At 37.7% G+C, this 22,621-nt stretch overlaps 1 protein-coding gene across 4 annotated transcripts in view; it reads right to left on the bottom strand.

Moving 5' to 3' along the window:
• The window catches only part of CARMIL1 (capping protein regulator and myosin 1 linker 1), a 192,369-nt gene that overhangs the window by 61,698 nt on the left and 108,050 nt on the right, over nt 1–22,621 (bottom strand). For all 4 annotated transcript variants that reach the window (XM_066184639.1, XM_066184652.1, XM_066184646.1 and 1 more), the window contains exons 13-21: nt 19,798–19,901; nt 17,762–17,839; nt 17,570–17,646; nt 16,534–16,638; nt 11,772–11,841; nt 7,372–7,453; nt 5,975–6,074; nt 5,833–5,887; nt 447–619 (exon numbers count right to left, since the gene is read on the bottom strand). In XM_066184639.1, coding sequence (XP_066040736.1) covers nt 447–619; nt 5,833–5,887; nt 5,975–6,074; nt 7,372–7,453; nt 11,772–11,841; nt 16,534–16,638; nt 17,570–17,646; nt 17,762–17,839; nt 19,798–19,901 — 844 coding nt within the window. The remainder of the gene's footprint in view (nt 1–446; nt 620–5,832; nt 5,888–5,974; nt 6,075–7,371; nt 7,454–11,771; nt 11,842–16,533; nt 16,639–17,569; nt 17,647–17,761; nt 17,840–19,797; nt 19,902–22,621) is intronic.

Here is a 22,621-nt window from a genome sequence, read left to right as displayed (position 1 = left end):
AGTGTGGAATCTTGATACTTGCAGATCTTCAAAACCTGCCTGGACAAGTCCCTGAGCTACCTCACATAGCTTTAAAGTTGGCCCAGCTTTGAGAAAAACATTGGATTTAATTAATGGAGAGCTCTGCAACAACGTAAATTTTTTTCTGTCATTCTAGAAATTTTACAAGTCTTCTGATTCCAACTAGAGGGCTTCTATTCAAATGTAGAAAATTTTCCCCAGTTTCAGTTACGGAAATGTTTTAGAACCGACAACTTGGTTCTCTTGTTTTTCTGTTGGTATTTTCCTTTCTCTTAAGAAAAAGAAGGATAAGAATCCTTCAAAATAAAGACACTCTTAAGTGGCTGTATGTAGAAATGTTCTGAAGAGAAACAGATTGAGAATAAGCCAACTGCTTCAGTATTTTTAAGCCATTCTACTGTTTACGGCAAATATGCTTCCCTTACCTGAGTTTGGTGTTTATCTGTAGGGCTTTTGCCAGCATCTTTGCTCCCATATCTCCCATGGCATTTCCACTAATATCCACTTTTGTGAGAGAAGTATTGCTGCCCAAGGCATTAATAATGATGGTGACCTCAGTCTTCAGCTTGGAATCTGCGAGGGACAGTGACTGTAGAGGCTGTGGATCATAGAAAAGGCACTGATAACAGAAACCGAAAATGCACTAATTCCTCAGACACCAACTAAAAGAAGTTACAAGTTTCCCAAACTCTTGGGGACAGCAGTAAACATTAGAGTTATCTCTGTGTTTGCTGCAGATCCTACAACACATGATAAATTGGGAGTCAATAACTTACAGCACAGGTGTCACACACATGCACACAATCAGATCAAGTTGTAACACCCTGTGAAAAAATTATTTTCAAGTGGCAGAACCTCCAGCTTCCTACATCCGACTAAGTACAGAATACAGTGCAAACCTCAAAAAAGGCAAGATAACAGCAACCAGCTTCACAAGACAACTTCCAGTGTCCACTGGGTTTTGCTTAACCAGCATTTGCATTTTCAGTGAGAAATAAAAGTATCTACCACTGGTCTTCTCTCCCTCAGGCTGAGAGATTTGCCCAAGGGCAAATTACAGTCCAAGGCATTGTTAAAACAGAAACAGTTTCCTTAAAGTGTTTTATTATTGTTACTTCAACTTTAGGAGTGGTTTTGCCTATCTGTTCTTTCAACAAAGGGCACAGACTTTTGGAGGAAAGATAAAACTGTAGCAGGTTTAAAATTCAAAGCAGTATTGAGTATCTATTACAATAAGTAAGTCAATAAATATTTACAGTGGTGTTTTAACATCCATAACTACAATATCTTTCCGTAACTTTGTTTTTTTTATGCAGCATATTAAGTTGAAACTACCTTATTTGGCTCCAGCAATTCACACTCCAAGCCTTAAAAAAACCCTTTTCTAAAACCACACATACTTCCTCCACTCTCAATACCCCCAACACTCACCAGCAGGAGCTCAAGAACGATAGTCAATCTATCTCCATGCCTTGCATAGATATTACAGCTCCTAAAAGTGTTATTTGTCTTTGGTGACGAATGAGGACTCCACAAAACATTTCCCTTGCTCAAGTGTGGCTCCGTACAGAGGAGTGTATTGTCATTATACACATACTTAGGCACATATTGGAAGATGAACTTTTGGAGCCTAAAATCCCCCATCTGCCAGCACAGGAAAATCAACATCTCATAACAGTGAGCCACAGCCACTTACCTTAGACCCTGAAGTTGAGATTAATGAAAAGAAACCAACCAAAAACTGTGCACACCTTCCAGGGTCCAAGGTGTTTGCATCATACCTGCTACACAACAGGATCCTACCCGCCAGACACCACCGGATTACAGTGATAACCAAAAAACTTCCAACAATAAGAAATGCACTTACTAAGGAGGAAAAGCACAAAAATTTGGAGGCACAGCAGGTTTATAATTAAAAAGTCTAACAATAACACAAGCCACATGCTGGTTTTATTTTAAATGGAAGTTATTACATTACTATGTTAATGCCCTTAATCTGTCTGTTTTCCAATTTTATTGCACAACATGAAGAAGAGTGTAAAGAATAATTAAAAATTTAAAAGCAATTTTAACACAAAAATGTTAACATCACATTTAGAATGGCACTTAAGAGCTCTTGACAGAAGTCTGAGAAGCTCTTTTGCTGACAGATCCATGGTAAAGCAGCACCACACAGCAGTAGGAGAAATCAGCAAGAAACTTGTGAATGTGAGATTTCTTCTGTTTCTCGTGTGTCACTTTAGAAATGGGCACTGGTGTAACTGAGCTGCAGGCCACCCCTCCCACATAATTTTTCTAAATTTCAAATATCCTCCCAGGAAACTTCTTGCATTCCAACACTCTGACAAAACAATATATGACTGAAAACACTTCTGTACGTGTTCTGTAAGGATTGACAGCCATGCACCATCTAAATATTCATTAAATTATCTGATCATTACATCAAAAATCCCAAATGAAACAACAACAAACAAACAAAAAAAGAAACATCGAAACCAATCCCCCACAAATATGGGCAATACTCTACAAACACTTACTTCTTTTAACAACTTAATAGTTTTAGCTAGATCTTGAGAAAACAGAAGTCTAAGAAGCACTTTCAGTGTCCCTGCTACAGAAAACAGGTTCTTTGCCAATACAGAGAAGATGCCTTAACACAATCTTTTTAAGGAAGAGAAATTCTCAAAGTACAAATGTAAAATTAGAAATTGCCATTATTTTATTCACTGATTCAGTCTGCTGGAAAAAACCCTAAGAATTAAATCAAGCTAAATTTGCTTTTCCTAAGAACAAAAAATCCCTCAAAAAGCCAATTCTGCACCAAACACTGAACTAACAACTAAAGACATTCATCACTAGAAATTCACTGCACCTATGCAGGAGTGGTTACCACTCTGAGTAACAACATTGCATACCTGCAGTGTAACATCAGTTTTTGCAACAAGAAAAGGAATGGCACAGTAAGAATACATTATAATACTCTGCACAGTATAGCATCTACTTAAACAGAAAAGACACGAAAAGAACCCAAAAACTGAATCTAAATATTGCATTCTTGTTTATATAAAACACCTGTGAAGTTCTGCTATGTAGGTTACTACTACTGCTTTTAAATTTTGCAGAATTATATTTGGATATTGCCCTATTTTAACAGCCATAGAACCAAGCCACTGATTGTTTAAATCATTGTACTCATGACTCACATTAACACAGAGCTATTTAAAGTGTGCATAAATACATGAAGAAGCATTTAGAGATGATTATTTTAGATTAAGCCTCTTGCTTCAGCTTTCCATGCAGACCATGTGCAGTTCCTAAACTGTGCAGTGTGCTCTGGGCAACCCTAGTCTCTCCAACTGTATTTTAACTTTTTAATGTCCTGTGGCAGCCAATGCATACTATTGGTAGAATGAGGACCACCCCATTTAAGATTCAAATTGAAATAGCTAGAGACTTAAAATAATTTTTTAAGCATCGAGATACAGTAAAGATAATCCTAGGCAGCTTTCGGCAATACATTTTTCCCATAGAGCTACAGTGTCTGTCCTCAAAATTTCTGCTGCTAGGAGATGGTTCACGCTGGTTTTAGCGCTTGATGAGACAGAAAAAAACCAAGATTCCTTCACTGAAGAGGATTAACAAGAGAAAAGAACATGAGGAAAGAAGAGGCAGGGTAACCCCAAAAGGATCATATGCTATATCCCAAATGTTAATGCATGACATGAAGGTGAGACAGTTATTTTAAGCGCCTAAATAAAAGAACTTTTTGGTGAATTATTTCATTATAACACTGTTTGTAAACAGGATGAAAATACATTGTGTAGGTTAGGTCAGGAAAACATTGTGGGTAAGAACTTCAGGGGCACATCTGACCACTGAATAGTGTAAAAGGCAGAAAGTGGAACAACAAATGACATCACCCACAGGCTGAAAAGAAAAGGAATGCAAGAAGGGGAAGGCAATGATGCAAAGCAGAGGGAGCTGCAAGAATGATACACACAAAATTTAGCAGCTACTTTTTCCTATGATCTGGAATCTTCAAAAACAGAAGCCAGGAAAGATAAACAGAAGGTTGTAACACTTTTAATAGAAATAATACAGTGAAAGTTGAAACTTTTGATCTTAAGAAAAGATAGCATGAAAGGGAGAGTCATGAAATAGGGGAAAAACCCCAACAACATGTTTGTGAAGATAATTTGAGTACTGAAAGGACACAGAGTGTGTTGATGAGGTATTTTAGGATATGGTCTGAGTGGGAAGAAATGTTCACCTGCAACAGAACAAAGGAATAATGGAAATAGAAAACATACTAAATTACATTTGCTTGTGATTCAGTTCTTCAGGACAGCTGTGAAAGGATAAGCATGGGAAACAAGGCAGGACAGAGACAAATGCCCACAAAGAAGCAGGTGCTATCTGATGAAATGAAACCCCTCAGTACAAGATCCAAAGGAAAAGGAGAGAAGGGGAAGGCAGTCCTGCAGCCTTCCCTTTAGAGGCAGAGTAGAAGGAGGTGGTCACACAGCACTAAACAAAAAGGCTAGTTTGGTACAAGAAGTAACACAGAGTTCCACCAATACATAGCACAACCCTACATCTAACTTGTGCAAACAAGGAGTTTTATTAAGGTGCTTTCATTACAGGTGTTACCTCAATTAGGATCAGCTTTGGTATCTATACGCAGAACTTCACCACATCACACTGACATCACATGTTTTAAAGAATAAAATGTGGAGGAAGGCAAAGAATCAAGAAACACCAGTACCACTAATCCCATTTAAGAGGACAGAAAGAGCATAGAGGACTGGTTTAATAAATCACTTCAAATACAATTAAGAACAATGAAAAAGGGAACATGGAATATGAGTATAATGACCTTGCAAGGAAAGAGACAATGGAAATCCTGGTTAAAACCGCCAGAATACAGACACAGATGGGAGGAGAAGGTAGCCAAGCAGTTAATATGGAGAGTGTGAACTTGGAGGTGAGACAATAAAGACAACAGGAAATAGCAGGTGTTCAGACAACTTGAGTCTACAGTCTCTGGAAAATGAGGAAAGCTTGCTTGGTACTTTCACAGGAAATTAAGGAGTAAGAAAGGACTAAGAGTAGATAAATAAAGATTGACAAGCATGAGAGTAACAGAGCATCTTAAGATCCCCTTCTAACCAAAACTAGGATGCCAAGAACAGGCAAGAACACAAATCCAACCACAAAAGTCTTTCAGAATCACAAAAGAGTGTAGAAATTAAGAAAGTGGGCAAGCATCCCAGCCAGGTACCCTGAAAAGGTTTTATGAAATTGCCCCCATGACTAAGAGAAGTGAGAAAAGAGCATAGTGAATGGTTTACTTGCATCTTTTGAAGAAAGAAAGAGTTCTGAGATCACTGCAGTGACCTCACATTTTGTCAAGAAAAAAAAAAGTTGATACCCAAGAACAGCTACCAGGAAATAATGCATTTCATAAATTAAAAAACCAAAACATTATTGAGAACACTACCATTGTAATCTCTTTTCAGGATACAAAAGTATTTAGACCTAAACAACTAGGTTACACACACTCAACAATTTAAAATGAGTATTTTTCAACAACCACAGATCCTAAGACTATTCTCAGAAAATGTTCACCTACATGCCACAAATTAATCCAAATTACAATCTGAAAAAAAAACCAACCCCAAAATGTCAGATGTATCTGTGCAGGGTTGTGATCAAATCTTATGCAGCAAATTAACACAGTGAAGAAAATGATCAGAAATAGACTGTGAGGGTAGAAATACACATGATGATAGTAGGCAGAAAGATACTCACTGAATCCTCGTCTTGAATCATCTGAACTAAATTATCAAGTACTGGAGTGAGATTTCTGAGGGAAGAAAAGTCAGGAAGATGATGAAATCAGCAGTTTCTCCTCATCCATTCTCTTGTTATTTAAAAGAAAGAAAATCCTTACTTGGATTTCATGTTGTTAAAGTTTTTGCCTAATGCCAAGTGTCTTATCGATCGGTTTTTACTAAGCCAGACTACAAGGGTTGAGAGGTCAGATTCTAGGCCTGTAAAGAATCAGATTAGATTAGGAATTAAAACACATTTTCACAAAAGACCCAGACCAGGTCCGATTATTGATGCTATATTCATTCAAGTAATTGTATCAGTGTACTAATTTCCAAAACGTGTAAAAAATATTCCATTCTCCTCTTTTTCTCATTAGTGCCTTTGCCTTTCTACAAGAATAAATACTTCCTCTGAAGTAAACCCTTTAAATCTCTATGCTAATCAGCCATTAAAGACACCTCTCAGAAGCACTGAATAGAATTCAGTCCCTTATCCACAGTCCAACCACCCAAGGGTAGCTCCTCACACTGCTGGGCAGTTTGAAGTTCCTTGGAAAATTCTGAAACAATGCGAGTCACTATTTAGTCTTAGTAGAGCTGTGTAGCAACAATATTTCAAAGCCTTCAAAAGCCTGCAAAAAAGGCTAACAAAACAGACTATGAATAAAATGACCTGAAAAACAAAGCAAATTTTATTCTACTCCTGAGTAAAAGAAAAATAACTTTAGTATTCCCAAGCTAGTTATGTATTTGAGGAGTCCACTAGCTAGATTACAATGATATAGAACTCAGATTCACAGCATAATTTAGATTTCAAATATCTATCCTTATTTATTAAAATAAATCTTTTTGCATAACTGGGCTGAATCAGTAACTCTCAAAGCTTTTGCTTTGTCCACCCCACCCTTTTTGGATATTCTACTGTACTGGGAAACTGTTTCTGAAATACTTCAGCATTTGGCTGACAGAGGGGCAAACACAGCAGGTGAATTCTTCCAGTTCATACATCTGCACCTTGAATCTGCAAGATGAGAAGCCAGCTCATGTTCCCAGGAATATCTGTGCTGGGAAGCACAGACACTCCAAAGCAGAAATATTCAAAGACTTGTCCAAAGACCCAAGCAGGCCTTTTCTGACCTGAAGCTGTTGGCTCTTTGCTCCAAATTTTCCCCCTCAGCTTCATTCTGTACTAGACCTTTCCCTTTGCTCTTTCAAGACACTTCCAATTCTCACTCAGCTTCTCATCCTCTTGTACTTAAACCTAATTGACTCTGGATCTAATATGAGCTTAGTGCCATTATTTTATTCTGCTGTGTTACACTGATCTCAACAAACTTTTGAGGCTACAGATAGTCTTACAATGTTTCTTAATAAGAGGTCTTGGTCTGAGGCATTTTCATAACCAACATGGCCAATAATCACGAAGCAAGAGCAACCATCCTTGGTTACACTGTGAGCTGAAACAAAAAGCATTTCTTGACTTGCATGACTCTCCATTCCTGTTCCGTGTACTTACCATTGTCTGAAATATCTAGGCTGGTGATATTGTGTATTTCTGCTATGCATCCTTCCAAGACTTGTGCACCTCCAGATCTTAACTAGAGACAAAACATCATCCATTTTTGCAAACTAGTTATGGTTTCAAGATCACACAGAAGACAGTGGAGCTTTGTGAATACAGAAGGCACTAGCAGCGGCAAAAACAACAGCAACAGAAGAAGTTATAGACATCAAAATGACAGCCTATGCACACATTCCTACTGTTCTTATCCGTACTCTCAGTATTTGCACACAAATGGGAAAATGGACTCTCTTTCCTATCTCTTGAAATTGCCTCTCAGCCTTCAAATCAAGAAAATACTTAAATGGTTAACACAGCAAATCCTTTAGCACTTGTGCCAGGCAGTGCCGGATGGATTGGGGTGAGCATTGTCTACATGAACGGCCCAGGACATTTCTAGTGTCCAATGATTAAAAAAACAAAAACAAACAAAAAAACCACACAAAAAACCCCCACAAAAAAACCCAAAAAAAAATCAACAAAAAAAAAACACCTTAGGCCAGCCTATCAGCCTGCAACACTGGCATCCTCGAGCTCCACTACAGTCAGGCCTTACAATGAGCATCTTCTTCCAGCTCTTAGCACAATGCTAAGATGCCCATTTCAAAGATAAGTGAGGGGCATTAAAAAAAGAACAAAACAAACCAACACCTCAATTAAATTATGGCTCCCTGTCGCTGAAAAGAAAATTTAAATAATCCAATTGTAAAACAGCCATAAAAGACCATAAACATGAGAAAACAGTAATATAGTTATTCTTAAGAAATAGCAATAAAAGAAAAAAATTGCAACAATAACAAAAATGCCTGGTTACAAAGTATCAATTATGAGAGTATTAATCTGAAATATTACATGACTATAAAATAAATGTCAGGATTTAATGAAAAAACAATGAAACGTTCTAGGAGAAAACATCTACATTAAGAATTAAAGTTATGAAATCTTACACACTTATTTACTAATGCTACTGAAGTAAAACATCTTTTTTCTCCAAAAGAGCAAAAGCATTGTCTTTTTTTTCTTTTTTTTGCAGCCATGCACATTTATAGAAGGTGTATTTCACTTAATAAACATCCCCCAGTAAAAGACTTTAGCTAAAGTGCGAAAAAATTCTATTGAAATTTTATTTTTACATTTTGTATTTTCACATTATTTGCTTCAAAAAGAATGGAAAACTTTTTCAAACCTCTTCAAAGCTTTTTCACCTCCTGCACATAAAAACTGTGTAATATTTTACTTAGTTGACTTGCTCGGATAAATATCCTGATTTAACCTGCTGATATTTCTGTGGACCATCAACTTTTATCCATGCTATAATTAAAGAGCCACAAATGCCTTCTAGAAGCATTTTTCAATAAAGACATGATTGGGCACTTTTTTGGAAGTTTGAGGTATGTGATGGTTTAACAAGCAGCTGAATAACTTGATCTGAGTATTTGGAGAATGGTGGTCAAAGATAACACCTAAATCATAAATCACATCTGGAGTGAGAACATAAGGCACCTTTTCCCCTCTCCATAAATCAAAGCCTGTCTATCCTTCACCTCATCCTCTCAGTAAGTAGTCCTATTACAGGCTGTATTCTCGCCAGAAGTGCTGCAAATTTAACTCAACTTTATTTTGGTAAGAGCATTTATAGCATTTGTTGCACGAAAGCCAAAATCATTCAGTTTTGCTTTGTGCTGCTCTCTCAGTGTGACCCACCACAAGACACCCATTTTACACAGAGTGTCACATCTACTAATGCAGAATCCATGGAAGTGGCAGATCATATGTGGAACTGGATTGGTTGTTGGTAGGGTAAGGTTCTAAACACTAAAATTATACTCACAATAGAATCCAAATGCTTATGGCTATATATACTTTGAGGGCTAAAGTGGACAATTTTTCAGGAGTAGCTTTCAATCTTGTACCACATAACTCCACATTCAAAATTCTAAATATATAAACATTTAATGAGCACAAATGGTGATATTTATTTAATCTGAAAGTGATGACAAAACCTCCACTTTTAGGATCACAATTTTCTGCAACTGTGTTAAAGTATTATGCATATAAATATATATATATAAAAGCAGAGATGAATTGAAATGCTGCTCCTCACTGTGGACCGTGATACTGACAAAAAGACCCTCTGCAACACCTCCTATATGACATACTTCTGAGACTACAAAGAAAACCTCTTTCCCAGAAAATGAAGAAAAGCCCTTCTACGATTAAAAATGCCAAGTGTGTTCAAAGCTATGAGCTACCAATATGGGAAGGGCAAACAAAGCTGCTTACTGATTTAACAATTAAGGTAAAGCATGGAGGGTACTTACACAGTGACCAAGCTAAGGGAAGCAGAAGGGAAAAGAGTGAAATATATCAGTGCTGAGCAGATAGAAATAAAAATGTAATTCTCATAGTAAAAAAATAATTCTAAAAAAACCAACCAAACAAGCAATAGAAAATGATTAAGCTTGGAGATAATACACCAGAAAATTATGGGAGCAAATGAAAAATGGTGGGAGAGGGAAGGAATCACAGATTTATCCTTCCATCCTTGAGTATAACTTGCCTGATGAAGGAAAGAAGAGGGCAAAGCTGAAACATCAGCTTTATAGCCCCCTAGCAGCATGTGCTTGCAGGAACTGGGAGGGGTGGTGACTGCCTTCAAGCTTCCCACCACTCTCTTTCTGGGTGTAGCTTATCCTGCCCAGATCCCAGAGGGTCAGGGAGATGAGGATCCTGAGGTGCTAGGCCCATTGAGAGCACTCCCAGCTGCTGGCACATCAACTTCCCTGCTTGTGGAAGCATAACTTCTTTCCAAAGCACATGAGAATGGATAAAGCTCAGTGATGGGGAAAAAAAAAATGTTAAGGGAAGGATCTAAAGAAGTGCTGTCAATTTGGAGGGACCAGCTACAGGAATGCAACACTGAGTTGGGCAGCATTCCTTCCTTTCTGTCGCAGGAGTCAGCCATGACCACATGTGCTTTGGTGTCCAATAAATCTCATTGTCCCTTGAAGGCTCTTTCACATCCCATGCTGGGTGTTATTTCATGAAAGGGTAATATTGTCTCTCCTGTCAGCCCTTGTTGATTTACATGCTAATTTAAACTCTCATTACTTATATTTGTGTTTTATTGATTTATGCATTGAAGGCTATGATCATAGGACTTAATTTTTACTACATTAATTACTCCTCCCTTTTCCTTCCTTTCTATGAAAGATAAATTATCATCCATCTGATCCCTCTACTCAGAAGGCAGAAGCATATGTACTTGACTTGAAAGCTTTTCTATTTGGAATTCACATGTAGTGCTCTTCAAAGTAATATTTTCAAAAAAGTCTGAAATATCAAAAACTGTGATATGCATTAACAATGATTTGGTTTTTTCTTCAAAAGGAAATCTGTGCACAACTCAAAAGCAATTGACCACAAACCTAAAGGCAAGGATTACTGCACTTCAACATAGATATCAATATTGCAGGCTTTCTACTTAAAGGGAAACTACTGTATTTGCAGGCACGTCTAGAAGAGTTAATACTCAGATGGCCTCAGAAATACTTAACAAATGGGAGGCTTTCTTTGCAGCTTAAAAAACAGGGAAGTCAGAGAAGGCCTGAGCCTGAACTGGTTCATGTTGGCTTTGGCAAGAGTCCACCACACAGTTCTCTACAAAATGACTTTGTCTCCAGTGGCTCCCCAGGGTTGTGTCTGATCTTTTCTCATTCTGCTGTAACCTTGCAGGAATTACCCTGCAAGAGTATGGGCAATCCTGGGAAACAGAGGGCACAGCAAAGCACAGGGAAGCAAGAGGAAACAAGATAAGGCAAATAAGTAAGAACAATTGTTCTTACTTATTCTTGAGGCCACTTTTACAGTGCTTTACATTAATAACTTTTACTAAAGTTCCTTATTGGCTTGAATTGATTAATTGATTAGGAAAAAGCAAACCTGCAGAAGTGGAAGCCTGTCTTCTGGTTCTGAAGGAAGACAATCTAACCACAGACATGCCTTCAGGGCATGCAGCTTCCTTTGAGCCATTCAAATTTGGGCACCTTGGAAAATCCTGCTGCTAATCACACCACCAGAGAGCAGAAGCTGCCAAGCATCCAACAGGCTGGCTCAGTGTGTAGTCCAGCTGCACTGCAAGGAGGCTTTTGCTAATCAGGTGCTTTGAACCTCTATGCTCATTATTTAGGATACTGTAAGACACATCCTAACTTCTACCATAACTGCTCATCTGAGTTCTACCCTTCCCACAACTTTTGACTACAGAGGAAGAATATCTCGCTCAGTGGATTTCACAGGAACTCTAAAGCCTTGTCACCGCATATTTGGAACACATCCTGATAAATATTCCTTACCTCACAGCTACTGAGGTCTAAAGACACCTCCTTCAGATTGTGATTGCAAGCCAGGCCTAATAAAAGCGCTCTGAAAAAGATCAATTTTAGAATAATCGTTTTAAAAAAATAAAGGGCAGCTTTACATCATCATCTAAGTGATCACAGGTTAACACACCTATAATGCAAGGATTCATTTCAAAATGACACCAGCTGAGCAGTTATTTCTCCAACGACAATGGCAGCACAAGCCTGCCACACTCAGAACACTCCAGGAGCTTCAAAAACTGCAGGGATGCAAGGCTAATGAAGAAATTCTAAAGCTAATGCACCATCAACATTTAATAACATTCATCAGAAATGAATTTTTTTCAACATTTGCTTACAAAGAGCACCAAATGATTATAAATGGAGTGTTGGAGCATGTTCCAGTATCACAAAATTCTCCATTTCCACAGCCCAACATGTATTTACAGATTTCAAAATGATATTCCTACGCAATGGCATCCTTTGCCTTTAGGCAGATTGGCAGACACATGAAGTAATGACTAATTATGGTTTTCATAAATCCACTTTTAAAGTCTTACAGAAGTTTGTTTCCACATCTAAAAGTTAGTGTTAATGTCACACTTACATTAATACTGTCCAATCAGAAAGCACAACAGTATGTCTAATAGAGAAGGAACAAACAAAATCTGTGTATACCTTCTAATATCTTCAGAATAGATGCAGTTTTGAATTAATAATTCAACAGAGAAACAGAAGGACTTTCTTCTCCAACTTCATTTCAGTCAAAAGCAGCTAACCAAGTGACTGATGCACAGAGATAAAAACCAACCCCTTCTGATGAGCCATTTGTCTACACACTTGCTATGCAAGTAGTGTGTCAAAGCTACATTTGAAATGTGTGTGTCTTGGGCAAGTTTTTCATTTAAAACTATATCTTCTGCCCTCCAAGTACAATCAGACCTTCCCTATTACCAAAGGTAAATGTCTTGTGCTTATTTACCTAAGCTATTAATATACAGGGCGGGGGGGAGGGAAGTGAAAGTTCTGCAACAGTTCTCACAAATTTTCAAATTATCTTGTCTGTCTTTCTTACCCAGACATGCTTTTTATTCAGTCAGTCTGGCTGATGGTAAGCTTGCAAAGAGCTTCCTAAACATTTCCAGGAAATAAAAAATACAGTGCAAGCATAAAAAAAAGTGCAGATCAAAAAAAGAGACACAGTGCTGCTTCACTTGTACACTTTTCACAGAAAAAAAAAAAGAGTTTTTCCCTAACCTCTTCCCTATAAATTCACCCTAAGAAAATCCCCTTATTTCTCAATTCTTTGTCACGAAAAATCACCAGCCTTCAAAGGGCCAGAAGCCAGACATATTATACTTGCACTTGGCCACTATGTTTAAATCACACACATGGCAACACATGGAGAGGTCTTATCAACTGTGCATGATGCAGAATGCAAAAATTGTCCTTGTAATTAGCATTTGGATGAGAAGCACATGAGAAACTTGTCTTGTTACAGCACTGACAGATCAAAATACAATTTTTGGCAAAGTCTGTAAAATTCAACAAAAATGCCAACTTATACTTCATCAAGGACAAAAGAACAAACTGCCTCCATTAAAAAATGGTGAAAAAAACAGTGAGCTGCAATGGAACATTAACTATATTACCTATGTACAAGGTATACCTTCTCCCCATCCACCACATGGCATCCTCAAAGTACAGCTTTATAAGCAAACCTACTCCCTGAAAGGCTTGATTTACACTGTCTAAGCAAGTTCATGTCCTACACAGACTGCACTGATTAAACCAATATCTTCAAACTCACTGACTTAGCACATACAACTAAACATACCACAACTGTAGAGCTAAAGGAAGCCTATAAACAAATAAAATAACAACTAATTAGGGGAATTTGGAACTCACAATATCAGGTGTCTGCATTTTATCTATATATTTCTCTAGGCAGGATTGATCTTGAATCACGCATTGAACTTGGTGACCTCTGGTTCATGGACACTAACCAGGAACTTCTCCTTTGTCACTGGACAGCTCCAACTCCAAAAGCTTTTTCATATATGCTGATCAATGATGCCAGGAAAGTACTATTATGATACACCATAGTTTTTTAATTTTTCCTTCCTGGAGCCATCTCTCATGTGCTCTTGCAATCCTGGCAATGACAAATTTAAGTCTGCCTGAAAAAAGTTTTCATCTTCTTGTGCTAAACCAACACTGTGATCTTGATGGTTCTGGATGGTTCTGGTTTTTAATTTCTTGCAGTTAAGAACAAAAGGCTAAGCAGCTGTCCCACAATACACATCCTCAGTCCTTTTAAACCCAGATTAACTTCCACAGGACATTTTTGAAGTGAATTAGTCAAGCCACGTAGGGTTTGAGAGGTAAAGCAAGGTGTCCTGCAGATCAAAGTCCTTTGTAGAGTTGTGACACACTCAGCTCAAACTGAATGAAAAATTTAGTCAGAGAAAAAGCACATCACAGAAATTACCAAAAAATACTAACAGCTTGTGTCCTACCTCCTAGGCAGAGGTGAATGCTGTCACCAGAACAAAAGCAGACCAGGCCAAAATACCAGACAGCTGAGAGTGGCATGGACACTCTGAGACCATTCACATCCATCGACTTTGCAAAGATGCCCCTCCCTGGAGATTTCTGTGCTAGTGAAAGAGCTTTCTGCTCTCAACTCATCCTACGCTCCCCATCACTGCCTCTGTACTTCCACCAACACCAGTCAGGCAAAGGCAAGTAACTCCCTCCAACCCAATTTAATCAAATAGAGCCAGATTATTTTAAGCAATACCAGAAGCAATTTTTTGCTAATGCATATTTTGACTGAAAAGGACTAGGAAGACACCATTTGCTGCCCAGCTGGCAGGCAAAGGGTCCCAAGTTCTTGGGATAAATTAATATAATAACATCTTTCATGAGCTCAGGCAATTGTACAGCACTCACCTGCTAAAATTCCTCATACCATAACAGATACTCAACATGACAAGAAGAGAAACTTAATGAACCATAATGTTTTGTGCTTCTCACTATTCCTCATCTCTGGGGATACATTCAATGTCCCAGAGTATTCTCTTTTTCCTGTCAAAGCAATACTGTCTTCTGTAGTGGTCACATCCATCCTTGTTTTTCTTCCCTGCTGCCCTCCACCATAGGATCAATAGCTCTAAATTATTCAGAATCAACCGTGTTTCAAAAAAATCGCATTCTGTTTGAAAACACATCTGTACCACACCTTCCTAATACTGGCAAAGTCTGAGCAAGCACAACAACAACCAAGAGTATCACACAGAACAAAGTGAAAGATCAGAACTAAAATGGCTCCTGCATTTGAATATGGATTTCAATCCAGTGCATCTGACTTAAGCATCAGGCCCCTCTCGGACATGCCAAGCAACAAGACAAGAGGCCACAGGCAGAAACTGATGCACAAGAAGTTCCACCTGAACACGAGGAAGAACTTCTTTACTGTGCAGGTGACTGTACCCAGGAAAAAGTTACTCAGAGATGTTGTGGAGTCTCCTTCACTGGAGATACTCAAGAACCCTCTGGATGCAATCCTGTGCCATGTTCCGTAGGATGACCCTACTTAGGCAGGGAGGTTGGACCAAATGACCCACTGTGGTCCCCCCCAACCTGACCCATTCTGTGACTCTGTGATATTGTCCTGCCCTCTTCAATACTGAACTGCATTAAGAAAAAATACTCCAAAACCATGTACACTACTCTTTCTGCTGTTGCACCTGCCACTCTTCCCTCCCTTAACTTCCACCAGAGTGTATCAAAACCTTTCCATCCCATTCTCACTAACTACTCTTTATATCCCACATCTCCAGTTTTGCCATCAATTCCTGTCCTGTTCTGCCTCAGGAGGCAGGCTCCCAACCACACAAGGACACATCCATGCACCTATATTAGGATTGCAAAATAGGTAGTGAATGTGTCTAGGTGTCTGCTATAGATAAGGTTATGTATATTTTAATGCATATTGGTTAGGAAGATGACACTTCGAGAAGAGCCCTTTCTTTAATTAAGCCAAATAAACATCAGTATTCTGACAGAATCACAGAATGGCCTATCTAGAATAGACCTATCTATCTAGGCCTATCCTGACTTTAAAACACACTTTTAAATTTCATGTCTGAAAATTTCAACACAGTTCAAATCCACACACATCTCAAGAAGGGTGACAGAGCTTCACAAATTCCCTCAGCCTGCAGAACCTGTTAGTCACAGGTTGGGTGACATACAACAAAAAGACTCATTTCACATAGCATTCCTGGAAACAGCTGCCATTGTCTCCTCCCTCAAAAAGGAGAACATAGCTCTGTGCAATAGGTTTCTCCTCCCAAATACTGCAACAGGTCCTGTTTCATTATGGCTGTTGCAATAATTCAGTCCCAAAGGAACGGCATTCACACAAGCCTATAATCCCATTTCACTGTGGAGCAGTTTTGTTCATAAGCCACAAAGAAAGAAATATATCCCAAAAAATTGCTGACAGAAGCTAAACAACTGTGACATTCCCAGAGCAAAAAATATGATTAATAGTCTTAGCTGTGAGATAGAAAGAACATTTTATGATTGTGTGACCATCACAAAACTCACTCTTCTAATAATAATGTACAATGGGGAAAAAAAAGAAGAAAGCAAAATTCTTTCCCCCTCCTTTTTAATATGAGGCACTCATATAATGACAATGCAAACTAGGTTTTAGGCACAGGAGAAAATGAAATTAAATTCTTACTTTAGAGGCTCAGGAGGGAGTTTAGTTCCTGAAAGGTTAATCTGCATCAAAGCAAGTGAGCTGCTGAAAAACTGTTTGAAGGAGGGAGGGACTTCTTTTCCTTTTCTGTAAGCAAACAAATTCATTAAGAAATCGCATTTAGACACTCCTCATTCCAATAAATAGTGAACGCAAGCCATCAGAAATGTAATGATCTTTTACAGTTTAATTGCTCTACCTTAGGCAGTTCTGTAATCAGTGGCTCTCAATTAGCTTAGAATTATAATGTCATCAAAATGTTGATTCAACAAGCAATCCTCACAACTGCACTGCTGCACAGAAGACATTACTATCTACCTTCTGTCTTGTGAACTACAAAGAATGATCATTTAGGTCTGGTTAATAGTGAACATACTTACATCTCACAAGCAGAAGATCAAACAGGACATGAACAAAACCCTGAAATTGCTTTCTCACCACTAAAAATAATTACTCAATGCTAAAATACCTTGGCATCAATTAGGTGCCATCTCTGATACAGACTCAAAGCTTCAATCTAAAGAAAATGGAAGCTAACATTTCCTACAATGCAAGTACTCTAAAAAGTATATGTTCAATCTCAAAGACTTTCAAAGGGAGTTCCTCCCAGAAGATGATAAAACAGGACAAAAAGCATTTGTAACCATCATCAAATCATGACAAATACAAACTTTAAAAATCATATATAAAGAGGAATCAAGTCAGATTTCAAAGCCTGATGCTATGCTCTTTAGAGACAAAAGATATATATATAGACTTTCTGCAGCATCAGTACCACACAAACACATATTAGACAAGGTGGCTTACTTTACAGACCTTTAGAAAAGAGCAGAAAGGGAAAGAAAATATTTTGCTTAGAATAAATAGTAACTATTTCATCGAGCACTAAGACTTCTAAGGCTTTATAAAAAAAAATACCCACTTAGATTTATTCTTAAAAAGAAGGGTGCTGCATGAGTGCAAGAAATTATAAACCAAAATACTGCAGGAGTTGAGGGTAATGACATTTAAATTGTACCTGTGAGAAAACAGAGTCCTTGAGAGGCTAAGGACAGCTAGATGCTGAAGACATCCACGAAGGAGGGCTCCACACACCTGGTTCAAAATAAGGGCAAATCATTTTACTTTATATTAATCCGAAAAAGTATCTAGGGATAGAAGGCGGGGAATGTTTCCTTGGTATTGAAATAGCCACAAAAATGGTCTTTACCATATCTAGCGCACACTCCGTGTTGGATAAATCCAGGTGAACAAGGGCATTTGGCTGGGCCAAAAAATTGTACAGGCTCTATAATTATTGGACAGAAAGAATTAAAGATGTCAATTTTTATATTATGACAACAGTTACTGGATCACTACTTGTCATTGCATTTTCAGCTTTTACTATAAATTCACCTGAAACTTCACCTAATCTGTACAGCCTGTTTTACTTTTGCAGGCTATCATTTCTTTAAAAAATAGTGGGAAAATGGAGCTCAGACTACACTTGCCCAACATTTCTCTTAAAGCACAGGTCTTGAGTTATTGCATTTAACTTTCACAGATGATAATTAATTAAGATGATAATTAAATAAAGATTTGTGATGTCACTTAGATTGCTGTTACATTTCAGAAAGGCTAATTGGTTCGTAACTTAAAGCCAGACCCTTTAAGCATGAGGGAAGCAACTAATTTGCACCTTAAGTCCATGATTACTTCTTAATATCAGCTGCACATTACAGGTTTAAGGGAGAATATAGAACAGGTAACAAGATTTTAACACTGATTACTTCAGTACCATATAGAATATGTCATGTAAATGTTAGCATATGTAAAACTTCTTACTATACACTGTTTCATTTTGGGCTCTTTTTAGTCTCAGAGAGCAACACAGAAAGATAAAAGTGTGACCTAATTCACAGAAAACTGGAAAGCTCAACTCCATATGAAATCCAGCCAAACAGTGCACGCTTAACATTTCTAAAATAGATCCATCTTCCCAAAAAATAGGTCATTTAGCCCCTATACCTACAATACAAGAGAGGTTCCCACTTAAAAAATTTCCATGCTTTCCTAGGGTTTATTTTAATTGCTAAGTAACAGGATTTCCTTGCTCCTGTTAGAAAACTGATTCCAAAGATTAAGAGACCTCAGCATGAATAATCTTTATCTTTAAACCATACATCTGACAGGCTAAGAAAAGCCCCGCCCCACTTTCCACATTTATCTCTTAAAATATTGTAGGCTGACCTTAGGTTTTTTAAAACACTGCCTGCCAAAGACTTATTACATTTTATTTTACCTTTTGTACATTTATTTTACATTATTTACTATGTTATTCCCTCAGAGTAATTCACTGTGTGTCTTTACTTACATTTAACTATTTATTTGCTACCTTTAAAACCCTGTTGTCCCACTGATCCTTTCACCTCCTGCCTGAAAAGGCTAGCTCTCTGAATATGCTGATGAATCTGCAAGTAAGGTATGTGGAAAAGTCATAAAAGTCATATCTGACTGCACTTTAAATTATGAGATTGGTTGACTGTAGTTTTGCATCTTCTTAGATGTTCAATACTTAGAATTCAAAACCTGACAGTTACATGCACATAACTTTTGATGTGAAAGAGAAATGCAAATGTAACAGTCAAAAAGTGAATATATACAAATTGAGAAATAAGTGGATTTCGTTATGGAGGAAATAGAGCTCCACCTTCATGGCAATTGATAAACTGAACAAAGGACTCTAAAAAATAATTACATTCTTCAAAGAATCATGGGTTTCAAAAGTACGCATCAAGGAAGTGCACAAATTTATTTATCCAAACAAAAATATCGAAAAACAGAAATTAATTCTTTACAAGTCAAAAGAAATAATTTGCTTCCAACCTTCCTATGGAAAAATTGCGATACTCTTATCACTAAAAAGATGATGAGGACTTTTTAATGGCATTTTGTCACCTTCAAACAGAACTCAGAGAGAATGGTAAGTCCACTGAAAAAAAGTGGCACCCTTGCACTTTTCTCATGTATCAGTAGAAGCCAAAGACTAAAGGCATGAACTAAAATTATGTGCATTTTTTTTAGTTGTGTGGGGCAGTTCTCTGACTTTATACCAAAGAGTAGAAATAAAACTTTATTTTCTATCCCTACTAAAACAGTACAGAAATAAAGGTCAAAAAGGACCTAAACAAAAAGGTTTTTGCATTTCTCTCAACCGTTAATTAAAACACCCACTCATTATCTCCCCTGGGAGAGGGAAGTACTTACCGAGAGATCATCTCCGCGGAGCGCGTTCCCTGAGAGGTCCAGATAGACGAGCGTGCTGGCGATCAGCGAGTTGGCACTCAGTGACTGGGAAAGGCTGTTCACCCCTGCCAAAAAAGAGGTCACAACTCAGCTGAGCTGCCTCTACACAAAACTGGCCCAGAGCCTGCAAGCGCGCAATTTCGGTGAACACAGACACGCACAAACGTTGAATGACTTCCTATTGCCATCACTGAGGAATACAGATCACCAGGCAGACATGAGACCTTTCCATGACACAGTATGCCCAGTTCCACCTGCACCACACGCTCCCAACTTCCCTGATGCAGCCACAGTGCTCCAATATCCATAGTATGTCCCATATCCAGGATGCATCCTGATCCATCTTCAAACAGATTTTAAAAACACAGTTTACTCCATAATTTTAAGCCAGTGTCTTCCTACAAACAACAATATTTAGATAAAACTATTTGTGGAAGGAGATGAAAGCATCTGTGGAAGACCAAGTACATTAACAATTATAATTGCCGGAACTTCAAAAGCGACTGACGAGACCCAGAAATTAAAAATATTGCAATTAATGTATTTGCCTGCGATTTCATAAAAATAGTTAATTAAAAGTGCCAAGAGATGCATAAAGACTCTCAGTTGCTTATCAGAACAAAAACATATTTTTCACATTAAAACTAAAAAGCTCATATTGGGAACAAACCAGTCAGGGCTTTCTTCCACTGAAACTTCTCAGCTTTTCAAAATACAAATTGGGACATGGCTATTTCTGATTGCTTCAAATCTAACTTTCATCTGAGGGCTCTGCAGCTTATCACCAACCATTCAATAGATTGTAGATTGTCTTTGCTGCCTTTTAAGCACTACATGCATGTGTTTCTTACATGCATAAGTATCACTGTGTCTTTTAGTTGATGCAGCAGGTTTTTTCTAAGTGCTTGGCCAAAGCTATAAAGAAGGCAAGTGATCTACTACACAACATTCAACAATTTCTCAAAGCTGGTCAGTGAAATTGGATGGGCATTCAATGGATGAAACATATCCAGTCTTCACTTAAAAACTATTATGAAACTGATTTGCAAGTGAAGATGTGGAAGAGCTAGCAAGCTGTTTCTGTACACAAAAATACATATGTCAGTGCTTTAATTTTCTGAGCTTTCAAATATTAAGAAAGTCTCCCACATTAGTAGTATGGGTCCTGGTTTCAGGAGGCTTTTGAAACTGGAAAGTATCAAAGTACAGCAACACCTTTGTCAAGTCTCAAATCTTTTCTGCTTAGTGTCATTTTTCTTTTACTTGAGATGGTGTTGTTGAATGTACACCCTATTACTAAAGGTAAACTGCAAACTAATATTTTGTGAAACTTTGAAAGATTTAAAAGCTCTGTTTAAATGCTTGACATTATAGCTTTGGATTCACTTTAGTGAGCCTGCTCAACAACGTTTACAAGCAACAACAAGAAGGAAGAAATGCAATTTTGTCCTGGTTGCTCGATGGTAGCTAGTTATCAGTTGGGGTTCCAGCTAGGTTAAACTATCAGCAATTCAGCATGTACAATCAAGAACCAATTCTGGGAATTCAGAAGTAGTGTCTGAGTTTGAGGGAGAAGAAGAGTTATCAAACAATTCATAATGTTGTTGCTTGTTTCCTATTAGAAAGGGCCAACTGCTCAAAAACAGCCACATCAGTGAAGGCAAACAATGTGAATGAGGGAATTTTTAATTAGCCTCTGGCTTGGAGTCAGAAAAGCAAGCTTTATCTTTGAATGAGTACACTAAAATTTCCCACTTAACCAGAATCTTCAAATCAATAAATTTATGTTTGAACTTCACACTACCTCATGCTATACTCTAACAGTAATCTCACTTTCATTTGCAGACAATCTTTTATGCTCTTTTACCACTCTCAGGAGGCTCAGACTGTTAATAGCTCTCAGGAACTTTGAGATACAATATTTGAAGAAAGATCAGCTGGGAAGTTGCCACCTGAACTTCACTTGTCAATCTTAGAAACTAATCTCAAATAGAAAGCACTTTTAAAATAAGGTCAAAACCTGCAAGGGATTGTTCTGAATTTCTGGAAAGCTTAAAATTAAAAATATATATATATAATAAATAAAAAGGTTGAAGGAAAAAAATATGTGCACTTTGGAGTCTACTGAATCCAAGATCCAAAGATTCCTTAAGACTTTTTCCACAGAAAATATTACAAGTTCAAAAATAGCCTCTCAAGTTAAAACCAAATCATTACTGTCTTCTTAGGTTAGAGAGAAACTGACATCTTTGCAGCAACCCAAGTTGCTTCAGGTCCTGAGGGTTGTAGGAATTCCCATTTTAAGACATGGCATATGCTATTTCTAAGAAATACTGAGGAGCTGCCATGGGACAGCATTAATGGTACAATGTTACTCCAAAGGTCATCAGTATTAGATGTACTGGAAAATATTTTCAACTTTTGCTTAAAGATCATATTTTAAAAGTATGTTCAAAACCATCAGATTCTTTTAATAACCTCAGAATTCACTTTCACTGACAAGAGTTGTGTGGGTGAACTTCATCAAGCTGGCATTTATTCTTTATGATGAAAGAAATGTTGCTATAGTGTTCTCTTGACTCAAACTTCACAATCACTTGCTGAAATAATTCAGCTCACATGAAGAAAAGAATGAATGAACATACCAGAACTGCATAAATTGCTGTTAAATTCACAAGTATCTCATTTCAAGAGTACATGTTACATTAGTCAAGATTCTTAATCAACTGTCACCAAAAACTGAGTTAGCAGTAGAAAACAACAACCCCAGAGTTTAATAAAAGTA

The sequence above is a fragment of the Chamaea fasciata genome, unplaced genomic scaffold, assembly GCF_029207755.1.
Source record: "Chamaea fasciata isolate MVZ Bird 193981 ecotype frontalis unplaced genomic scaffold, bChaFas1.0.hap1 SCAF_1, whole genome shotgun sequence".
In the NCBI taxonomy this organism is placed as follows: domain Eukaryota; kingdom Metazoa; phylum Chordata; class Aves; order Passeriformes; family Sylviidae; genus Chamaea; species Chamaea fasciata.
Note: the sequence above shows the minus strand (reverse complement) of the source record. Positions and strands in the feature narration are given on the sequence as shown.